General features: G+C 37.0%; 1 protein-coding gene and 1 non-coding gene across 2 annotated transcripts; both read left to right on the top strand.

Moving 5' to 3' along the window:
• Nucleotides 1-500: 500 nt before the first annotated feature.
• On the top strand, nucleotides 501-582 carry TRNAS-AGA (transfer RNA serine (anticodon AGA)). The gene has a single exon. It is a non-coding gene; the product is annotated as a tRNA-Ser (tRNA).
• Nucleotides 583-10,872: 10,290 nt separating this feature from the next.
• Nucleotides 10,873-18,440, top strand: LOC136230405 (photosynthetic NDH subunit of lumenal location 5, chloroplastic). The gene is made up of 7 exons (XM_066019470.1): nucleotides 10,873-11,004; nucleotides 11,127-11,342; nucleotides 12,598-12,748; nucleotides 13,278-13,366; nucleotides 14,666-14,720; nucleotides 15,719-15,804; nucleotides 18,045-18,440. The coding sequence occupies exons 1-7, from the start codon at nucleotides 10,981-10,983 to the stop codon at nucleotides 18,201-18,203; spliced, it is 780 nt and encodes a 259-aa protein (XP_065875542.1). The 5' UTR covers nucleotides 10,873-10,980; the 3' UTR covers nucleotides 18,204-18,440.
• Nucleotides 18,441-22,527: the final 4,087 nt, after the last annotated feature.

The following is a 22,527-nucleotide window of genomic DNA, read 5'->3' as shown; positions in this document are numbered from 1 at the left end:
TAGTTATTTGTAATTAATCTAAGATTTAATGAACAAAAAATAAAAGATCAGGGGCCTAATTATATTTTTTGCCTAAATTTTTGTCACATGACACTTTTTAACACGTAACAAGTAAATATAAATATTTTTTTCTATAGAACTTAATATGTGGATAAATAAGAAAAAAAAATTAATTCTTTTATTTATCCACGTATTAAATCTATATGAGAAAAATTAGATCAAATTAAATCAATTGTCACGTATCGAAAAGCATAAAAAAATATCCGTATTATGACAACCCTAAAAGTATAAAATATGTAGCATCTACCCTAATATTGTAATTACTTTGAACACATACCACAAACTAAATTGAAATGAGCAGTAAAGTAATCGAATTATCAGGTAATTTACTTCATGGGATTATATCGCCGCCGCCGGCTCCACTACCGCCGATATCACCCAATTTCTTTGCAGGCAGTTTCCTATGTAATATATTTAACGTTTGGATTTATTGCAAAAAGGTGGACGTGCCGGAGTGGTTATCGGGCATGACTAGAAATCATGTGGGCTCTGCCCGCGCAGGTTCGAATCCTGCCGTTCACGTTTTTTTTTTTTTTTATCTACTGCAAAAATCCTGCCGTTCACGTTTTCTTTTTTTTTATCTACTGCAAAATTGCCTTTTTTTTTTTTTTTTTCTCAAAAAGCATCATTACGCTCCTGATTTTTCATTGTTTAGTTCATTAAGTCCTTGATTATTTATTTGAATACATTAGGTCCCTGATCATTTATTTGAATACATTAGGTCACTGATCATTTATTTTTAGTCTCATTAAACCATAATGATCAAATTAGTAAGTTATAAACATCTAATTCTGTTAAAAATACGTTATTAACTTCATATGTATTTGAAATTATTAAAATAATTATTTTTTACACTTTGAATTAAGGTTTTTACAGTTTTTCTATAGCCACATTGCATATCTAAAACTGCTTTCAAACAGTAAAAAAATACAAATTTCGAATACAGATGCAATGAATAACAGTCTGTTAACCGAATATTATGTTTAAAATTACATTTTTTGGCCATTAAAGATTTAATGAGACCAAAAATAAATAATCAAAGGTTTAATATATTTAAATAAAAGATTAAAGACTTAATAAACAAAAAATGAGAGATCAAAGGTCTAATTATGTTTTTTTAGGTACAAAATTGACTTCTTCAACACCCAATTGCCATGGAGAAATATATTTTGATATAATTGAAGGAAAGTTTTCAACTTTAAAGTTTGGGAATTTTTTATTAGTAAATAAATTATTATTATCTTTATATTTTAATAATATATTATTTGATTTTCAATTTTTGTTATTTTCTAATTAATTTTTTAAATATGTATTTGAATTATTAAATCGTTTAGTCTTTTTTTTTTTTTTTTGGTAGAAAAGGAAAAGAAAAACGAATAACAACAAACTACCCAGGAATTAGCCTAGGGAAGCTAACCCCAATCCTATCTTCTAAGAGAAGATGAGAGATGAAACTAGGGGAAACAGGAAGGGTAGTAACGCCTAACGTCCCTTCATGGCCCGCCGCCGCCAAGCGATCAGCAACACGATTCTGCTCTCTAAAAATGTGTCTGAACTCTACGAACTCAAAGGAGGAGCAAAGCCTTATAATAGCTTTGATGAGGTTGCGACTGTTAAGACCCATAGAATGATTCTCAGAAATCATTTTGATTGCTTCCAAATTATCAGACTCCACAGAGAGCCTCTTAACACCCAGCCTTTTAGCAAGATTGATTCCAGTAAGAATAGCCCAGAGCTCCGCAGAAAAGGAAGAACCCAACCCTAAATTCTGGGAGAACCCAGAAAGCCAGACGCCCCCTACATCTCTAAGCACACCTCCAGCCGCAATCTTACCGTTACTGAGGCAGGAACCATCAGTATTCAGCTTCACAACCCCCTCTCTTGGCCTGCTCCATCCCACGAGATGGACATCACAACACTGAGAGGCTCTGGCAAGGGACTCTCCTTTGAAACTATCGATAATAGAGAAAAGTTTTTTCGAGAAGAAATCAGCTAAGTTTGTCATAAAAACAGTTTTATCTCCAAAAATCTCCTCGTTTCTCCATTTCCAAACTTGGTGACAGATAATAGCAAAGAAAATGTCACCATGCTCCATGTATGGAAGCAACTTTCCTCTAACACCATCAGAGAACCAGTCGACCTCAGAATGTGCCATGAAGGAAGAGAAAATATGGTGTGGGAGAATTTTCCTCCAAACCTCTTTACTATTAGAGCAATCTCTAAGAGCATGGCACAAAGTCTCAACATGGCCTCTGCATCTACTGCAAGCTCCAGAATCAGCCAAGTGCCTTCTGTGCCTATCCGAATTAGTAAGAAGCCTGTCCTTAACGCCCAGCCACAGGAAACTCCTAATACGGAAAGGAACTTTAAGAGTCCAAATCGACTTCCACACATCCGAGGGAGGATCAGATCTAAAGAGAGAGAAAGCTTCAAAGGCCGATTTGCAAGAATAAACTCCATTGTTAGTCAGCGCCCAACAGTGCCTATCCAAGTCTTCCTCTTGATTACTCACCTTCACTCCCCGCATTCTAAGGAGAGTCTCAAGGCTAAAGAAAGTATCAAACTTTGACCAGATCCAGTCCCCTTCCGAGTCAACCATATCGGCAATCCTCCAGTTGCGTATATCACTAGGCGGGGGGGAAGAACACACCTCAATTAACGGTTTATCCCCAATCCAGTTATCAAACCAGAAACTAATGGACTTACCATTCCCCACCTCCAGGCCAACTCCCAAGCAGAACTCATCAAACACAGCACTAAGTCCTTTCCAGAGGAAGGAACAATTAGCAACTCTCTCTTTCGGGCCCCCGAAGATTTTGTCTTTCCGATACTTACCACAAAGGAGGCGAACCCAAAGAGAGGAAGGGTTTTGCCACATACGCCAAAGGAGTTTCATTAATAAAACTTTATTATTGTCCTTTGCTTTCCTAATACCCAGACCCCCAGAATCTTTAGGCTGGCAAACCTCACTCCAAGGCACAAGATGGATCTTCCTGCCCTCCGCAGCTTCCCCCCACAGGAACCTACGGTTAATCTTGTCAAGATCATTAAGCACAGGATCCGGAAGCTTACAAGCCTGCATGATGTGATTGGGAGCAGCACAATTAACAGATTGAATTAACGTGAGGCGGCCAGCGAGAGACAGAGTCTTGGCTTTCCAAATGGCACACTTTGAATTAGCTTTATCCAAAGTCTCTTTGAAGGAGCCTTTAGACACACGCTCACTATGGAGGGGAACGCCCAGATACTTCCCAAGAGAATCAGTAAGAGGAATACCTGAGAGATCACTTAATCTCTTACAGACTCTCTGATTCATATTCTTAGAGCACATCATCCTAGATTTCTGGATATTAAGCTTCTGCCCAGAGGCCGAACAAAAACAATCCAGAATATCCATAATGACTCTCAACTGCTCCTCATTACCCTCAAGAAAGATAAGGACATCATCTGCAAAGAATAAGTGAGTCACCTGGGGACAGAAGCTGTTGATCGCCACAGGGTGGAAACTCCCATTATCAATCGCATCCTGAATCAGGTGAGAGAGCCTCTCCATAGCAATAACAAAAAGGAAAGGGCTCATAGGATCCCCCTGACGGATTCCTCTGCCCGGGGAAAATTCCTCCGACATATCCCCATTGACCATAACTTGAAACACAGGAGAAGAAATACATACCTTAATTAAACTTCTCCAACTGTCCGGGATTCTAGCTCTCTCAAGGCTCTCCATCAAGAAATCCCAATTAATTCGATCATAGGCCTTCTCTAAATCCAGCTTCAGAGCCACAATGCCTTTCCTCCCCTTCCTAATCTTCATCGTGTGGACCATCTCTTGGGCGATCACCACATTATCCATCATTTGTCTACCAGGCACAAAGCTACCCTGATTCTGACAAATGATCGCAGGAAGAATGCCACGGATTCTATTAGCCACAATCTTTGTAACAGTTTTGTAAAGAACATTACAAAGACTGATAGGTCTCATATGCAAAAAGGAAGAAGGCTTATCAATCTTAGGAATCAGAACCAGGAGGGTTCTATTAACCAGCTCAATATCCTTCGAACCACTGAACACCCCCAAGACAAAATTATAGATGCCTTCCTTCACTACATCCCAATGCTTATGGTAAAAGCCCGCCGGAAGACCGTCAATCCCAGGAGCTTTAGAAGCCCCAATGCTGAAGATAGCTTGGTCAATCTCTTTTCGGGAAATAGGTTGAAAGGCCTCCTGACTACAATCCTCACTGATTAAAGGAAATGTAGCAATAGAGTGAGCCCTCTCCAAAAGAACAGGTTCCTCTTTGAACAGCTCTCTGTAGAAATCCAGGGCTAAGTTCCGAATAACCTCATCTTCATAAACCCAATCACCATTAGAATCCTTAATGGCCTCAATTCTATTTCTCTGCCTTCTGATCAGGGTAGAGAGATGGAAGTATTTGGTATTACGATCCCCATCTCTAATCCAGGACTTCCGAGACTTCTGGAACCAAAGGAACTCCTCCTGCCTAAGCACAGCCTCCAGCTCCTTCTGAAGGGTTCTGAGGAGGCCCTCAAGGCTATGATCAAACCTCCCCTCCAACCTGCGTTGAATGCCCTCCATCCTCTTTAATAACTTGTTCTTCCTTCTGATAATATGCCCAAACACATTCCTATTCCACCCCTGCACCTTATTCCTGAACCCTTCAGCAGCTTGCAGTACATACGAATGAGGTCTCCAACTCTCATGAACGAACTCTTTAAACTTAGGATGGGACTCCCAAGCCAACTGATACCGGAACGGTCTCTTACCCCTAGGGTGCTTACCTCTCAAAAGTCTAAACAAAATAGGACAATGATCCGAATGACGGAACGGGAGGTTCAACACAGAGCACTCGGGGAAGGAAGTTAGAGCTAAAACATTAGCGTAGACTTTGTCCAATCGAACAAAAGTATTATTACGCTTCCAAGTGAATTTATGACCAGAAGCCCCCAGATCGGAAAGCCCACATAAATCCATACTATTCTTGTGATGCAGACAGCGATTAACATAATGATTGGATCCCCCTCTCTGATCACTCATAAAGGCGATATCATTGAAGTCACCCGCCACAAACCAGGGCTCCGAAATGCTGACACTCATAGAATAGAGAACCTCCCAGAGCCGTTTTCGATTAGACAAGATAGGGTCAGCATACACAAGGGTAATAAAAAAGGAAGTATTGCCGGAAATACTCACTTTACAATGAATGAACTGCTTATCCATGCTAAGAATATCAAAATGAATCCGATCTGGCCTCCAAAAAAGCCAAATCCCCCCAGCCCGGCCAGTTGCCTCCGATCTAACACAGTGCCAGTTCTTAAACTTCTTAACCACCTCATCTGCTTTCTCACCACTAATCTTAGTTTCCAAAAGAGCAAAACAAGATGGATTAAACTGCTTAATAAGATCATTAATATGGATACGGGTAGCCTTGCTAGCCGCACCCCTAACATTCCAAAATAACAAATCCATAGAAAGGAGGACAACTGACCACACCCCTACCTAAGCTAGGTATTTACTAGGGGCTCCTGAGAGCCTTACCGAGGTACCCCCGGGCCCCCTCTTATCTGGAAACGCCAAAGTGTTAAGGCCACTTTTTTGTTTTCCTTTAAGCTTTTTCATATTAGTTTTGTTAACTCCCATAGATTTCCCAATCCCAGGATCAATACCAGGAACAGGAATACTAACCTCATTTGAATTCTTCATCCTTCTAGCTGCAAGGGTCAGGGTCCCCCCCTGGGCTTCATCCTTAGAGACAAAAAGTGGGTTCACAGATTCAACCACCTTCTCGACTGGATCTACAGACTCTAATCCTGGAATACTCTCATCCATATGATTCTCATCTTGGTCTGACTCTTGAACTTCCTCAATCATCAGGGCCCCAAATCTGGACCCAGGCAAGGCTACTGAAGAAACCCCAGCCTCCTTTCTAGCTTTGAGGACAGGCTTCTCCTTGACATTTGGAATAACAGTAGCTTTAGGAGAAAGGGACTTAGAATTTGTGTTGATATCAGGAGGACGATTGTGAACCACTGCAGGTTGATTCCTACGTCTAGCGGGCCTCTTTGCCACCATCCAGGGACCAAAGTTCCCTTCATACCCCTGGTTCCCTCCAGTAATCCGCACACTACTCTCAACCCTCTCTATAACAACCCTCTCCCTTTTAGGGCAACCCTCCTGAGAATGACCATACATGCCACAATCATAACAGATGTTATGTAAACCTTCATACTCAATAAAGAACACTTTATCCTGAACACAGAACTTAGAAAGTAAAGGTTTAGCCAGATCAACATCTATACATACCCTAGCAAACTTACCCCTAATGGCCCCAATTGTAGTCTTGTCCACATGGTGGACCTTACCAACCAAACCTCCTATTTTACTCAGAAAGTTTTCACTGTAGTACTCAATGGGAAGGCCCGGGAATCTTACCCAAGTCAAGATCCTGTTAACCGAACAGTCGTGAGGATTAAAATTAGGAACCCAAGGCCTTAAGGCCAAAACATGATTGGAAATGATATATGGGCCTCCCTTGATAACCGAATTATAATCCTCAACCCTAGTAAATTTAATGACATAGTAGTCATTTTCCAGGTCAGTAATACTGACTTTACCTTTCCTTGCCCACTGCGCTTGTATTCGTTGGGCAAAATAGTTAAAACTAATTCGCTTACCCAGGACAGTAACAATCAAAGACACCTTCCACTTCTCTCTAAGCTCACGCTTCTCTGCAGCGGAAAGTCTAATGACCGGACAGAGAGGATCCTCCTGGCCATTATCTTCCTCATCAGAATCCGAGAACATATCATCAGAATCTCCCACCATTAAAACTTCCTCTAAAACCGGCTCTTCCTCAGCCACCCCCATGACCGTGTCCTTCCAAGAGTTTTTACCAATCTCGCTCATCTGAACCCTAGGTCTGGGGGAGACCGTCTTCCCATGAGCTACTCCTACAACACCCACCCTTCCCGAATTATTAGAAACATCCAGACCCGAGGCAGCCTGCCTCCCCGTCGTAGCCCCTGCCTGCCCCTCACAGCCCGGAGAAGAGGATCCCACGCAAGGCACTGCGCCGACAGCCCCAGCCCACTGCCCGACCGAGGAGCCGGCAGCGCCTGGGCAGTGCCCGGCACTATCGGCGCATAGCCCTGCGCCAGGCACCCCCGGCCCCACTTCTCCCCTCGAGATTGGGGGAGCCTTACCCCCGGCATCAGAAAACCCAGCCGCCCGTATCTCCCATTGATCCGCACCCAGCCGCGACAACCTTGTCGAATCTGCCGCCTGTGGATCGCAAAGATCCGTCCCCAGTCGCACGGGCGGCGCCCGCGAGAACCCTGCCGACGCACCATCCATGCCCACGAGATCCCTACCGACGCCCCTGGATTCCCCTGCCTCCACCCCGCCAAGCGTCCCGCCTCGATCTACACCAGGTGCACGCTCGCCGCCAACAAAACTTGCCTCACCCTTCTCGCCCCAAACCACCAGGCCACCGCCCCCTTCCTTGCCGCAAATCCCCTCCAGATCCGACCCCCCCTCGCCGGCCACAGCCCCCCTCTCCCTAGATCTATCCCTAACACGCTTTACCATGAACCCTAGCCGAGAGAGAGAGAGAGAGAGAGGAGATAGATCTAAAAGAGAGAAAAAGATCTAAAAGAGAGAAAAAGATATAAAAGAGAGAAATAGATCTGAGAGAGAGAGGATAGATCTAAAAGAGAGAAAAAAGATCTAAAAGAGAGAAATAGATCTGAGAGAGAGAAGATAGATCTCAAAATTCTCCATCTTCATAAAAATTCTTCACCATGACAACAGATCTGAGAGAGAGAAGCCAGATCTGAAAAAGAGAAGATAGATCTAAATCGTTTAGTCTTTTTATAATATACAAAATAGATACAAAGATAAAAGTTAAAAATTAAATAATATATTATTAAAATATTAAAACTAACCAAACAGTTAGTATGTTATGTACAAATGTAGAAACTAAAAAATTATTTATTTTCTTCTTTCAAAAAAAATTATTTACTTTTTTTATTTTGGATGTGGCTGTTTTACAAGAATTCTCTCATAGGCTAGGTGATGATACAACTCGGAAAGAGACCGATTAGATCAACGCATTCAAATTACGATTAAAGGAATGAAGTTGAAGGAAACAATTATCATTTACACATTTCAAGTCTTTATGTTTCATGGTCCGGACAATTATACTAAAATATATAATTGCGAAAATAAAACACTGTAGAGATCTAAGTATAGTTACAGGGAATGTCATGTGAAATATGCGATAATGACATGCAATTTTTCGATACTTCTACAACAATCTCTATATCCTTAACATGTGTATAATACTCAGTTATCGAGACTTTATATTATCTCTAACAAGTATATAGAAATGATGATCATGACGGTATGTTGGGCACACGATCTACAGTAAAACCTCTATAAATTAATACTCGATAAATTAATAAACTCTTTAAAATAATAATTTCTTCTGGTCCCGACTTGGGCCAGTTCAAAAAATGATCAATTTTAATAAATTAATAAGATAATAATTTTTTGGAACAACCCTTTATAAATATATTGTATTATTACCTCTATAAATTAATAATTTCTCAAATACATATGCAAAATATATATAGATATACATACTTAGGATAATTTAGCAAAAATATGAATCTATAGTATTTTGTTTTTTCTTGAAATTTAAATCTAGTTGAATTTCATCTCTAACTATTCTCAGTGCATTCAAAAGTGTTGACATATCCTTGTCAAATTGTAACAAAAATTTGTAAAGAGTTGATGATGCTATGATTGCTTCATTTCTTGTGACTGGTTTCAAAGGTACTGAATCATCCTCAGCTTCATCTTCAATTGAATTTTGTTTAACGCTCGACACAATTTCTTCTAAACTTAAGCATTCATTGTTTTCACCTGGATAATCCAATATTTGATTGACATCCATTAGATTGCGGTAACCAAGCTAATCAATCATCCCCTCAAGTTCATGAATGTCTTTAGTGGTTGCTTCCTTTAAATATTTTTAACATAGATACAATGAACTTCCAAGTTCAATTAACTTATATAATGCACATTTAATCATATTTGTTTATTGATTTTAGACAAAAACTTTATTTAAATTAGTAATTTAAACTTTATTTTAAAAAAAAATTAAAATCACTCTATAAATTAATAATTATTAATTTATTGATTAATTAATAACTCTCTAAATTAATAAAATTCCATGGTCCCAACATTATTAATTTATAGAGGTTTTACTGTATTTGCAAATATGAAAAGAGAATAGAAGTGTGAATTTATTATGTGCGAGTGAGATATGTAGGAATCATCTGTCTGTACTAATTCGGATTCGGATGGATTACATATTCGGATTTTATATAATTGTGTTATTAGACAATTATGAATCATATTCGCATTAATCATATCTAATTTAATAATTATTTAATAAAAATACTGATCTAACAAAGAAGTTAGAATACTAGTTGAGTTATGATTAATATTGTTTAATCCTTATGGAACAATGAAGTCTTAGCCTATATAACAAGGTATAGGTTAAACACACGGCCGATCCTAAGCATAGGCCAGTGTCATTGCCTAGAGCCGAGGATCAAAAGGGGCCAATTTTTTTTTACTATATATAAAGTGATTTTTTTTATCATAAATGTAGTTATGATACCATTCCAAACCTAAATAATATGATATTTTAAGCTTAAAATGAACCCATATTTCTATTTTAATTTTTGAAATATAATTTTTGTTTATTAAGGCCTCTTATCTCTTATTTTGCCTAGGGTTTATAAAATGTTAGGACTGACAATCAGATATAAACAAATAAGATTTAAAAAAAAAAGAGAACAATTTTTTTTCTCTCCAAAATTGGTCTCCCTCTCTACACAATAAGACTTTGTTCTTAAATCGTGAATTAATCGTTCTTCCTCTCGAATAGCTTTAACGTAGGAATAACGTGATCTGTAATAGAAGTTCGCGGTTCGAATTCTTCCACTACCTACTCAACGTTACTCTTTAAGATGTAACTCGATAATCCGTATTTAAATCTGTATGATTAATTGAATAGAAAAATCCTATATATATATATATATATATATATATGTTTTGTTCTTTTTTTATCTGTTTTTAATTATACTTGTTTATAATATTCATAATTTTTAGACTATATATCATTTGCCCTTCAACTTGTCCAAAATGTTTGATTGGCCCTCCGAACGTTTAAAGTATCTTGATATCTCCTTCAATTTACATAAATATTCAGTTAGCCCCTGAACTTGTGTAAAATATAATCAACTGATCACTCGGTTGCAAAAAAGTAAATTAAATGCGGAAGATGTATTGCACGAGTTTTAAAAAAAAATAAAACAACCAAAATCGGGGTATCCAATTCTGATATTAGAGGACACAAATTGTATAGTTGAACATGCAATAACTTCATTTTAATCTATTTTTGCATTATGTAATAACATTCTAAGATTCATGAAATATATATTCCGTATTTAACTTATTTTTTTACGACCGAGTGATCAATTGATTATATTTTATGCAAGTTCATGTGGCTAACTGAATATTTTATGGAAGTTAAGAAGACTATTAAAATACTTTAAAAATTTAATAGGTCAATCAAGTTTTTTGGACAAGTCCAAACGTAAAATGATGTATTAAGTCTATTTTTTATTTTTCTAAGTGAAGCAAGTAGGCGGATATTCCAAAATTATCAATTTCGGTGATTCTCTAAGGACGTATTTGTAAATTCCCAAAACATCAACAGAGTCAACAGTAATTTCAATTGCACCCTCTATTTTCTCATTTCTGTTGTGCGCAAATATATCTACTCCCTTCTTCTCTTATCAGTAGCTTCTTCACTCTTGCTTTCATCAATGGCGGCTCCTTTTGCAACTCTGGTAATTACCGCTTCCTTTTCCCTTCTTCAATTGCAATTTCTCAGCACTCAATCGCTAATTATTCTCTTATTATCTTATACGAATTCATTTGTCTTTTTCTGTTTATCGTCTTCCGATTGCAGCCGAATGTGGGTGCTCTGCCAGGTCCACGAAACATGTTGCAGGTTCAAGCTGGAGGTTTGACCTGCAACGAAGTTAAAATTCCGAGGATAACGAATGTTCCCTCTTCTTCTGCTTCTTCTAGCTTGTTCTTCTCGGGCTCGCTTCGTTTTGCCCCAATTACTCCTTGTTCTCAGAGGAAACCCCATCTTCTTAATTGTGTAAAAGCTAGTGCTGAGGTTAGCTTTGGGTGTTCATTTGTTTTTGCTCAATTTGTTATTTTATTTGATGTATGGGGCAAATTGATTTGTGAATAATCTGACTCTAAATTCTGATAATACAGTTTATGTTAGGGTTTGAAAACGGGTTTGTGATCTAGATAATAGATTACATATAATATATAAAGGGATAAAGTACAAAATTAGCCATATGTTATCGGAGGAGAACAGATTTAACTTCATGTATAAAAATGTGCAATGTTTAGGCTTGCAATTGGGGCGGGGAGTCCACATTCCCTCGGGGGATCCACCCCAACAGGGACGGGGAATCGCCATTAACTTTCCCCATGGGGTGGGGATGGAGGAAAACAAATCCCCCGAGGCGGGGTTGGGGACCTCTCTCCCACTGGATGAGGATCCCATCCTCACCCCACCATGTCCCCACGGGTATTCCACGCGGAGATTCTTAACGAAATATATTTTATAGCCTTTGTATATATATATGTATATACCTTTTAATATTTCAATATTCTTAAACTTATAATTACTTATTTTGTAGCCTACAAGTGAACAACCCGAATCGAAAGAATTAAACATTGGGAGAAAAGAAGACATAGTAATCGAATTAATATTATATTTTCCTAATGGTATGGGAGCGATTTTTTCCCCATTTTATCAATGGGGATAGGGATGGGGATTCCCCATCTGGACTGGGACAGGGATGGGGGAGTAATCCATTTCCATCCCCATCCCGCCCCATTTGCAACCCTAGCAATGTTACCATTAATGTTTTGTAGATGGATCAATTTCAAAGTCCATTTCCTGTTAATTTGGTTCCACCTATGCGCTTCATTAGGTACGAGTTCAGTCCTATGGTTATTTGGGGAGAATAAATTTAGCCTTTAGCTACTGTGCAATATTAGCAATAACGTTATGTTCTAGGTGGATGCTAGTAGAAGCTTAGATGCATATGCGGAACCAAATTAACAGAAGTTGGGTGTATATTAGATATGCCATTAATGGAGTCTAGTGTTGCTTCATCTACAAAATATTAGTGATAACATTGCACGGTTTTATACACGGCATCTAAATTTCTCTTGCAATAATCATAGGATAGGACTAAATTTGAACCTTATTCCTAATATAAATGACACAAAAATGATAATCGTGTCAAACGGATATTGTAAGTGGATTATCTTTATAAATCTGTTGTTTTGTTAGAAATTGGCAATCTTAGTTTGTGTTATAAAGTTTTGAGCTTTGTGTTCAATGCTAGGCAGCAGATTTACAATCCAAGGTGACAAACAAAGTGTATTTTGATATAAGCATTGGAAATCCAGTTGGAAAGCTTGCTGGAAGAATTGTGATCGGATTGTATGGAGATGATGTGCCTCAAACAGCGGAGAATTTCCGCGCTTTATGCACAGGTTGTATTATCGTATTGTATGGACTTAACACATAACGGTTTCTGTGTTTGACCAAACAATCCGATTGAAACATCCTGAATTTTGGAGATATTTCATTATCTCCTTGAACTTTTTTAAAGTAACCTATTGGCCCCTTAAAATGACTTATGATCTTATTTGAAGTAATACGCTCTTCAACTTGCCTAATTCTCCACTTACTCTAGGTGTTAATCATATCATTTTAATCAATTTCAAAAGGTTAATCGGTCGTTTTCAAAGTTTGCGGGCTTATATGCTTTTATGTCCAACTTGGAGGAGCTAGTGATGTATTAGCCTATTGTGCGACTCTTTTTCGAATATAGAAAAGATGAATCCATATAGCTGAACCCACCTATTCGGGGTAAATAAGGTTGCTTCTTGTTGTTGTTGTGTTAGTTTTTTGAATGTTGCATCTTTTATAAGCACAAACATGGATGAATTGCATATGTTTTTGCCTTTATCAGGCTTTTGAATGTGTTCTGATTTAGTTATAATTTGGTGTTTTGATTAGGTGAGAAGGGCTTCGGCTACAAGGGTTCTGCATTTCACCGTGTCATCAAAGATTTCATGATTCAAGGAGGGGATTTCGATAAGGGCAATGTGAGTGCTCTATTAGCATTTTTTGTGTCTCTGATTTGTATAATACTGTTATAATGTCTACTGATGGAGATTTGCGTAAGTGGTTCGTTTCCACATAGTGTCAAATGAGTCAACAATAACGTAACCCAACCTGAAAAAAAATCTTGTCATAATAGTGTCAATCCAATCAGGTTAGTGTCGTTTTCGTATAGTGTTGGCGGGGCATATGTAAGCTTACTACCTCAGTTAATGGTGACGTTTAAGGAGGATATAATAATACTTCTAAATATTTATGTCATTTTTGGATTAGTTGGTTAACTCTAACCATCTAAAAGCTCGACTCAAAATCTATTTAACAAATCTTGACCACTAATATCATGTTGGGTTCACGTACTGTTTCCCAGGATGTATGTAATTTTACTATCTCTATTAAGGATAACATGTAAAAATATATGAGGTTTGAGTCATGTTCATAGGTGACATGTAAAAACATGAGAGAACATAATAACAATTTTAAATATCCGTGTCATTTTTGAGTTAGCAGGTCAACCCTTACCTAATGCAACCTAAAAATTTGAGTGTCAATTTTATGTCAATCCAAAAATAACCCATTACTTGTTTAATAAAACACGAACCCATTAAATTCGTGTCAGTCTCATATGTGTTGCCGGGCCGTATGTACAAATTTCACTACTAAAAAATAGCTATATTATGCACTTTCATTTGTATAATGGGAATTCAAATGTTTCATTCCTAATGTATTGTGTGTCCTCAGAGCATCACTGTTTCTGTAATTGGACATCATTATTTGACACAGAAGTGCCCTTCTGTTGAGAATCTTGAGATTTTGAAAGAAGAGAATAGACTATAGTGTAAAATGTAAGAAGGTCAGTGAAGTAGACGTCTCGAACTTCATTTTATTTTAATAAAGTAATTCCGGCAAATTTGCGTACAAAAACTCAATGGAAAGATGACGTGGTAGAAAAGACAATTGACTATATACTAGCTAAGCAGCAATGCTCGACATTTCTGACTTTTATGGCTGATGTGGCAGCCACGTGACACATCCTAACCCACAAAAAGTAATTGAAAGACCATGTCCTTGTCCAACTTGACTAATTGTCTTCCGTGTCACGTTAATATTCTAGTGAGTTTTTTTTTATACACAAATTGGTCCAAAATAGCTTTATTGAAATCAAATGTGAAATTCAGTGATTTTATTGAAAAAAAGTGAAGTTAAGTAGCTTTTGTGAAATAGGCCCCAAACATCAATGATTGTTATACCCATATGCTAATTCTGAGTGTTTGAAACATCTGCAGGGAACTGGAGGCAAAAGCATTTATGGCCGCACATTTAAAGATGAAAACTTCAAATGTAAGTTCGATAATCACACGTAGTGAAGTTTGAACCCTGTTCTGAAAAATTCCTGCCTCTTCAGTTATCTGATTGAAAACATATAGAGATTGAGGGCGTATTTGATTCAACTGTTGTCGTTTACTTTTGTTGTTGTTGGTAGGTGTTAGTTGGTTTTCGTTGCAAAATAGCTATTTCTTAATTCTAACCAAGTACTTAATATAGATAGTGTACAAATTTAGCCCTGTGATTGGGGGAAAGTGTATTTAGTTTCTACGTATAAAACATTGCAATTTTAAGAACAGGAAAGTACATAAGAAAAAAAAAACTCATTTTTCGTTAATGAGACTTAAAATTGCATCCTATGGTAAAAGTTAGACTTAAAATTGAACCGTGCTATAAGAGGAAGCTACATCCACTCTCTCCCAATAACCATAGGGCTAAATTTATACTTTATCCTTACTTTATACCTACTGTTTCGAGTAAAACAACAAAGGAGATACAAAAAGAAGACCAAACGGGCACTACAACATGCTTCCTTTTCGATTTTTTACTCTATTCACTATGTGTAAGGTATAAACATATATGATGAGAATGAGGTCAAAACAAATGCTTTCTTCAATAATCCAAGAAAACGTGCAAAGTTTAAGATGAAATGTTCAAAATTTTCCAACTCCAAGTCTTGCTCTGAGGACGGATCAAGTTTGGAGATTCGTAGTGAGTGTTCTGCTTCACCCAGGCTAGAGCTTGTCTATATGTTCTTTGAAGCACTACAACATGAACAATTTAAAACTTAATTTTTTTTATTGTTAGAGACTGGATTTGGTTCTTTGCAACTTTGTTTTGTAAGTGTTCTTGTCCGAACGAACAAGCCTGATTCATTAGCTTTCTTTGATATTCTAATCTCGTTGTAGGTTTTTAAGGCTTCATTTCTTGTTGGTTTGCATCAATATCTCTTGTTTTTGTTCTTCCTATACTGTCTTTTTTTTTTTTTTTTGACATTGGAGAACGTTTTCTAGTAACTCATACAGGACCAGGAATTATTAGTATGGCAAATGCAGGCCCCAACACCAATGGCAGCCAGTTCTTCATTTGCACTGTCAAGGTAAATTAATTTCTCTACACATAGATACATTAGCTCTTGAACATACTTAGATGTAATGCATTTATATGTTTTTTTTTCCTATTTGTTATTTCCTCATATAGCATGATTTTTTCTACTTTGAGGCTCTCATGTTCGACGGTATATACGATTATTGAAATTTGGGGTATATTTCGTAAAAGTCGCTGAAATTCACATTTGATCTTAGGGATAAGGTGCAAAAATACCCTTAATGTTTACTGCTAACGTCTAAAATGGTGTAATTTTACCCCTAACGTGGGCAGATCAGAGCAATTTTACCCCTAACGTTGGCAAGTTGGGTCAAATTCAGACATTATAGACAATTTGATAAATTATTTTTGAAATTGATCCAACTTGCCAATGTTAGGGGTAAAATTGCCCTGGTCTGCAACGTTTGGGGTAAAATTGCTCTTGACGGCAAAAGTTAAGGGTATTTTTGCACCTTTTCCTTTGATTTTAATAAAATCATTTCGGTCAATTTCTCTACAAAAAGTCACTAGAATGTTGATGTGGCACAGAAGACTAATTACTGTATGTCAACTAAGTGTCATGTTTTGTGGTGAAACTCTTAGCCTAGTGGTTGAGAGCTTACCTATGACTAGGGAGGTCATGGGTTCGAATCACATCCGGGTGGGGTTGAGATTTTTCTTTCTTCTTTAATGTAAGCGCATTGTGCGCAAATTTTAAAAAAAAAAACTAAGTGTCATGTTGGACATATTTGACTTTTATGGCTGATGTGGCTGCCACGTGGCACATTCGAAGCTACAAAAAAGTTCAGAAGGTCACATCTGTGTACCATGATGCTTAGTTGGCGAATAGTCAACTGTGTGTCACACTAACATTCTAGTGAATTTTTGTAATACAAATTGACCAGAATGACTTTCTTGAAATCAAAACTGAAGTTCAATGATTTTATTTGATGAAAATGAAGTACGACGACCTTTACGAAGCAGATCCTAAACTTCAGTGATGGTCGATGTAATTTACCACTAAGTTTGAGTCGCACTTGATGTCATATGGACTTTATTGTTACGCCACCATTAAGTTTAATTATTTTTCAAATATAAAAATGAAATTTAGGTACCAAAATGTGAAACATGTAAAGTTTGTTCAAAATGACCTATAGAGAAACTTCTGTTCGTGCACAACAAAGGTTTCGGTTGATTAATAATTCTAGCAAGTAAAATGCTACTCTGGTATCAAAACGGGTTATCATGTCATAATCGTGATAAAGTAGGGGTGTCAAAACGGATTATCACGTCATAATTGTGTTATTTGATCTATAGATTTCACATGATTCTATATGATATAAATAGCATAAAAATAAGGGATAAGGTGCCAAAATAGGACTATGGTTTTTGGGGAAAGCATCAATTTAGGCTCCACATACAAAATAACACCAATATAGGCTTAACGTTTAAAAAATGTACCAATTTAGACCTCGATGACGGAACGTGACGCATCATTCATATTACTCCGTTAAGTTCTGATTTCTCTCTCCATGTACAATTGATAGAATTTAACGGAGTAATATGAATGACGCGTCACGTTCCGTCATCGAGGCCTAAATTGGTACTTTTTTTTAAACGTTAAGCCTATATTGGTACTATTTTATACTTGGAGACTAAATTGATACTTTCCCAAAAACCATAGGTGTATTTTAGTACCTTATCTCTAAAAATAATAATGGCATCGAACAGGTTAACTCCATAAAATGCGATGTTGCATAAGAAATTGACACTACTATTTAGCTTGAATTTAAACCTTGTGTATTTTGAGATGGATGTGTGGTCATACGAGAAAGGACCGGGTGCGTAATGAAATAATTAGGACAAAAGTAGGGTCACATCTATTGAGAATAAAATGAGAGAAAACCGACTAAGGTGGTTTGGCCATGTGAGACGTAGAGCGCTTGATGCGCCGGTTAGGAGAACCGAAGAGTGGCAAAGGGATGTAGTAGTGAGGGGTAGGGGAAGACCTAAACAAACTTGGAGGAGGGTGATCGAGAGTGATATGAGTTTACTGGGAATTGAGGAAAATATGGTAGTGGATAGGACGGAGTGGAGGGAGCGAATTTGTGTCGCTGACACGACTTGATTTCACGGTTTTATATGATGGTTCATGTTAGCCGACCCCGAATCATTTCGGGACTAAGGCTTTGTTGTTGTTGTTGTTGTTGTTGTTGTTGTTGTTGTAAACCTTGTGTATTTGGCAAATGGCAGACACCATGGCTGGACCAGAGGCATGTAGTTTTCGGACAAGTATTAGAAGGAATGGACATTGTCAAGTTGATTGAGTCACAAGAGACAGACAGGGGGGACCGGCCGAGAAAGCGAGTGGTGATCAGCGACTCCGGTGAGCTTCCAATGTCCGACGCATAACCGTCCGTGACTGGGGTGGTGATCAGCAACTCCGGTTAGCTTTCCGATGTCTGAAGCATTATGGATTCATAGTGAAAACATCAGATTTGCTCAATTTCTTAAGAGTCTGATTTAGAGCACCTTTAATGTTTGTTTTTCTTACATTCTAATTGTTAGAGAATACTTGGCAAGGAAGGGTTTTGCTCGGATTTTATTTTGTTTTTTTTTTCAATGAGCAAATTCTCTAGTTCATAGACTTTTTTTTCTTTTTATTATTGTATTCAAAATGTTGCTTAGTGATTAGGAGCAGAGCTAACTAGGAGTCCAGAAGTCGGAGGCCCTTTAGCTGTCGGCACCCCTCTTGAGGAGGGGTGGTGCAGTGCAGCCCTTCCAATCTTTGGGTGCCACCGACACCCGCAGAATCTAAAGATGTCCATTCCTTTTGGGCTGGAAGCTGTCGTCTCGGTCGTGGACCTAAAATTTTTTAGGTGTTCAGCTCTTTTTGGTATGGGTGCACCTTTAACTTTTTCAGCCTTTAGCATGCTAAAACGGCGTTGTTTTGGCATGCAGCGGATACAAAAAGGGTTGAGCCTTCAAAACTTGCCCTTGTGATCTTTTAGGATTAGCTTTGCCACTGTAGATTGCAGTTCTCTCTTTGTGATTTTGGGGGTAAAGGCACTTACTGTAATTAAAGTGTGAACGTTGTTGTCTAACATGGTATTTAGTTTTATATAATCAACCGTTTTTATGTAATGTCAATATTTCAATGAGTTTTTATATATAAATGGTATTACACCCATTTGGTTTCTAAACTAAATTTCAAAGTCAATTAGGAACTTAAACTATCAAAATCATCAATCAAGTCTCTGAATTAAGCAAAAATCATCAATTGAGTCCTTATTCTATCTTAAAATCAGAAACTGTGACTATTTGATAGAGACTGTAATAATCTCTGTGTTGGTTTAAAATGAGTTTAGAGAAGAGGACCTAAGACTGTTCAATGAATAATTTTCGATGAGACCTCAATTATTGATTTTTGTTTAGAATGATAACTCAATTGATGATTTTTTTTGTTAGTTTAGGAACCTGATTGATGATTTTGATAGTTTAAAGTCCTAATTGACTTTGAAAGCTTAGTTTAGGGAGGCAAATGGGTATATTATGCCTGTATAAATTGGTCGGAATAACTAAAATGTGAACATTGTCTAACATGGTAATTTTTTTATATATATAAAAAAGCTAAGATTTTATTAATCAATAAGAAGACAACTCCTTAAGAATTACATCTTCAAGCCAAATCAGTAAGACAATTGTTACAAAATTGTTAGCATTGGATTGAGCCCGCCGCACATTGACAACTCTATTCGCTAAATGAGAAACATAAGAGACCGAATTGTTTGAATAATTGTTGAGAATGTCTTTGCAGTCCTGAATAAGGGTTCTGAAATCATAGATGTTTGTCTGTGCAGAGTTCACACCATTAGCCACGAGTTGGGCATCCATTTCGAACTGTATTTTTTGCTCTTCCTTCGAACTCAGCTAGAGAAGGCTAGCCCGAAGCGCCAGGACTTCTACGACCTTTGGCTCAAGACTGCTCGCAGGCAGAATTTGAAAATCCCCCTTGCATCTCACGCTACACTCTGAATCCGCTTTTGTTCGACTCAGAGAACAGCGTGTCATCCACATTGCACTTGACAAACCCAGCTCCCGAGCGCTGCCAAGTTGGTTGCGTAGTCCATGTGGCTCCTCCTTGGCGACTTGGGACCTGCCGACAAACCTTCCACTCGGATAGAAATTGACACGTCTGCCGGAAGCAAATTGCCGCGGAACCCTGTTGTTATTTATTCCAGAGGAGATTGTTGTCTAACATGGTATTTAATTTTTATATAATCAACTTCTTTTATGTCATGTAAATATTTTAGTGAGTTTTTATATATAAATTGGCCATAATAACTTTAATGGAATTAAATATGAAGTTTTGTAAATTTCTTAAACTTAAAGTTCAATAATATTTATAAAATAAATCTTAAATTTCAGTTACCATTGGATACAATGATTTGAGTTCAATAACTCAGCCTGTTACATGAACTTGATTAATTTGGGCCAGCTCATGTCATTGGGCCATTAAGAGCCCTGGTTCTTTATTCTATATTTGCCATTTTAAATACAAGACTTCCAATATCAATCTTGTAGAGATTTGTTAATGGGGTTACACCTAACTAGTATTTAATACTACCTCCGTTTCATACTACATGTCTTTTTAGAGATTCTTTTTTCTTTCATATTACATGTCATTTTATATGATCAGTACGTTAAGTCATCTTTTTCTCCGCTATAAAACGTGGGTTTATGGAAATTAATTAGAATAATTGACTTATTATAGAATAAATAAATATTGGAATCAATAAATAAGGGGCAACGATGTCTTTTTTCCAATATCCTTTATTTCTATACAACTCTCTAAAAAGACATGTAATATGAAACGGATGGAGTATTTGGTTATATGCGCAACAATAACACGATTTATAGAAATAGTTCGTTTGACATAACAAATTTGATACGATTGACATTTATTACATATATAATCATGTGACTGTGATGGAGGCTAGGAATTTATGGCAGCCATTGTTAGAGTCAGACGTATAGAGTTAGGGTAATTTTCTAAAGTCTGGCCTGCTATAAAATTTTGGCCTCCAACATTCTAAAACTTTGTCGCTAAAAAATTTAATGTGTTATGACTAAAAGAAATAGACATAAACAATGTTTATAAGAAAAACGCTAATTTTTAAAAGTTATACAACTTTTACCTTTTTATTTCCTTATAATTTTCATAATTAGAATTTAATTTAAAAATTAAGTTATTTGAGTCCTAAAAATAAAAAAAATTAGAAAAAAAAAAACTTAGTTCAAATGCGTAGAAAGTAATGGATAAACAAAGTTGCATTAGAAATCAGTTGATAATGATAAATAGTTATTTAAAAAATGAAATTCAAATAAATAAAAGTTCTATAAATAACTTATTTAAATAATAATTTCTTACATACTATAAATATAAATATAAACCAAAATTAGGAGGCCATCAAGGCTAAATGTAACTCAGGAGTAGAACCGGCGATGGGGAGGCCCAGAATACCCTTAGTTTTGGGCTAGATCTGCTCCTGATCACGTAGAATATATAAATTATATGACACGACAATCTTTTTTAACACACTTAAATATAGTATTAGCACAAATTACTTATAAAAAAAACATGATAAGAGCAATTTTGCTCTTAAGTTATTAGGAAGATTAATATTTTATATTTATTGTAGAAAAATCTTAAGGTGGGGTGAGACTAGTACTGTCTCTCCTACTAAGATGCTGCCACATTAGTTCTATTATAGATATGATATCATCTAGATAAAAGGACCTCAGTGGCGAATACATAATTAGTCGATTGAGGTTGATTTTACACGTATATGTGTAAAAAAATTGTTTTTTTTCAATAATTTTAGGAGAAAAATTTTATGACTCAAGAGTCTGCATCACGTTTTTTTTTTAACTTTAAATTCCTTGATTTTATTTTTCATTTTTTTTGTGGACTAGGGTATCGTTGTTCAGTTTGACACGTGGAATCTTTATCCATTATAACCACATATATTAACCGTTTAACTATCAAATTAAATATCAAATCCAGCTAAAAAGCGCGTTACTATTTCATCCGTGTTTGAAATTACATATTTGACAAGTCATTATGTCTATTTATAGAAACTAGAAACAAAAAGTCTCCTAATAGTCTCCTATGCATAAACACATCAAACATGTTTTTTATCGTCTTTCAAGTGTGAAAAATGCCATGTCACGTGCATAGTAGATGGGGCACGTGATGTTAACTGAAGTTGATGTTTGTTCTGCTAGTCCAGCACTTCAAATATGTGGTCATAATTAGTCGGCAAAAAAATAGCGAGGCTCTCAATTTTTCATATTTTTTCAATGAATATTTTTTTTATTTATAGATATTAAATTTTTGTCTTTTAATTTCATTCATCAACTTTATTTGTTTTTTTTGAACAGAAGGAAGGGCCTAGGCCCCGAAAACAAAACACGAAAGAAAATTAGATCAGGTTCCGAGCTCTTCTGAGAGTGCCAGCGCCAGAATTGTCCGTATCTATGATGTCCATGAGGCCTGTAGGGGGATCATCACACCCGTGATACCCCAGGCTTAAAACTCCTGCGAAATTTGCCAAAAAATCCGCCGCTCTATTCCCTTCGCGAAGGGTGTGAACAACTTTGACATCCCAATCCGAATCAATCCGTTTCCGACACTCTTCGATCAGCCAGCCATAACGATGCGGACGATTGTCCC

This window comes from Euphorbia lathyris, chromosome 5, assembly GCF_963576675.1.
Source record: "Euphorbia lathyris chromosome 5, ddEupLath1.1, whole genome shotgun sequence".
Taxonomy (NCBI): Eukaryota; Viridiplantae; Streptophyta; class Magnoliopsida; order Malpighiales; family Euphorbiaceae; genus Euphorbia; species Euphorbia lathyris.
Note: the sequence above shows the minus strand (reverse complement) of the source record. Positions and strands in the feature narration are given on the sequence as shown.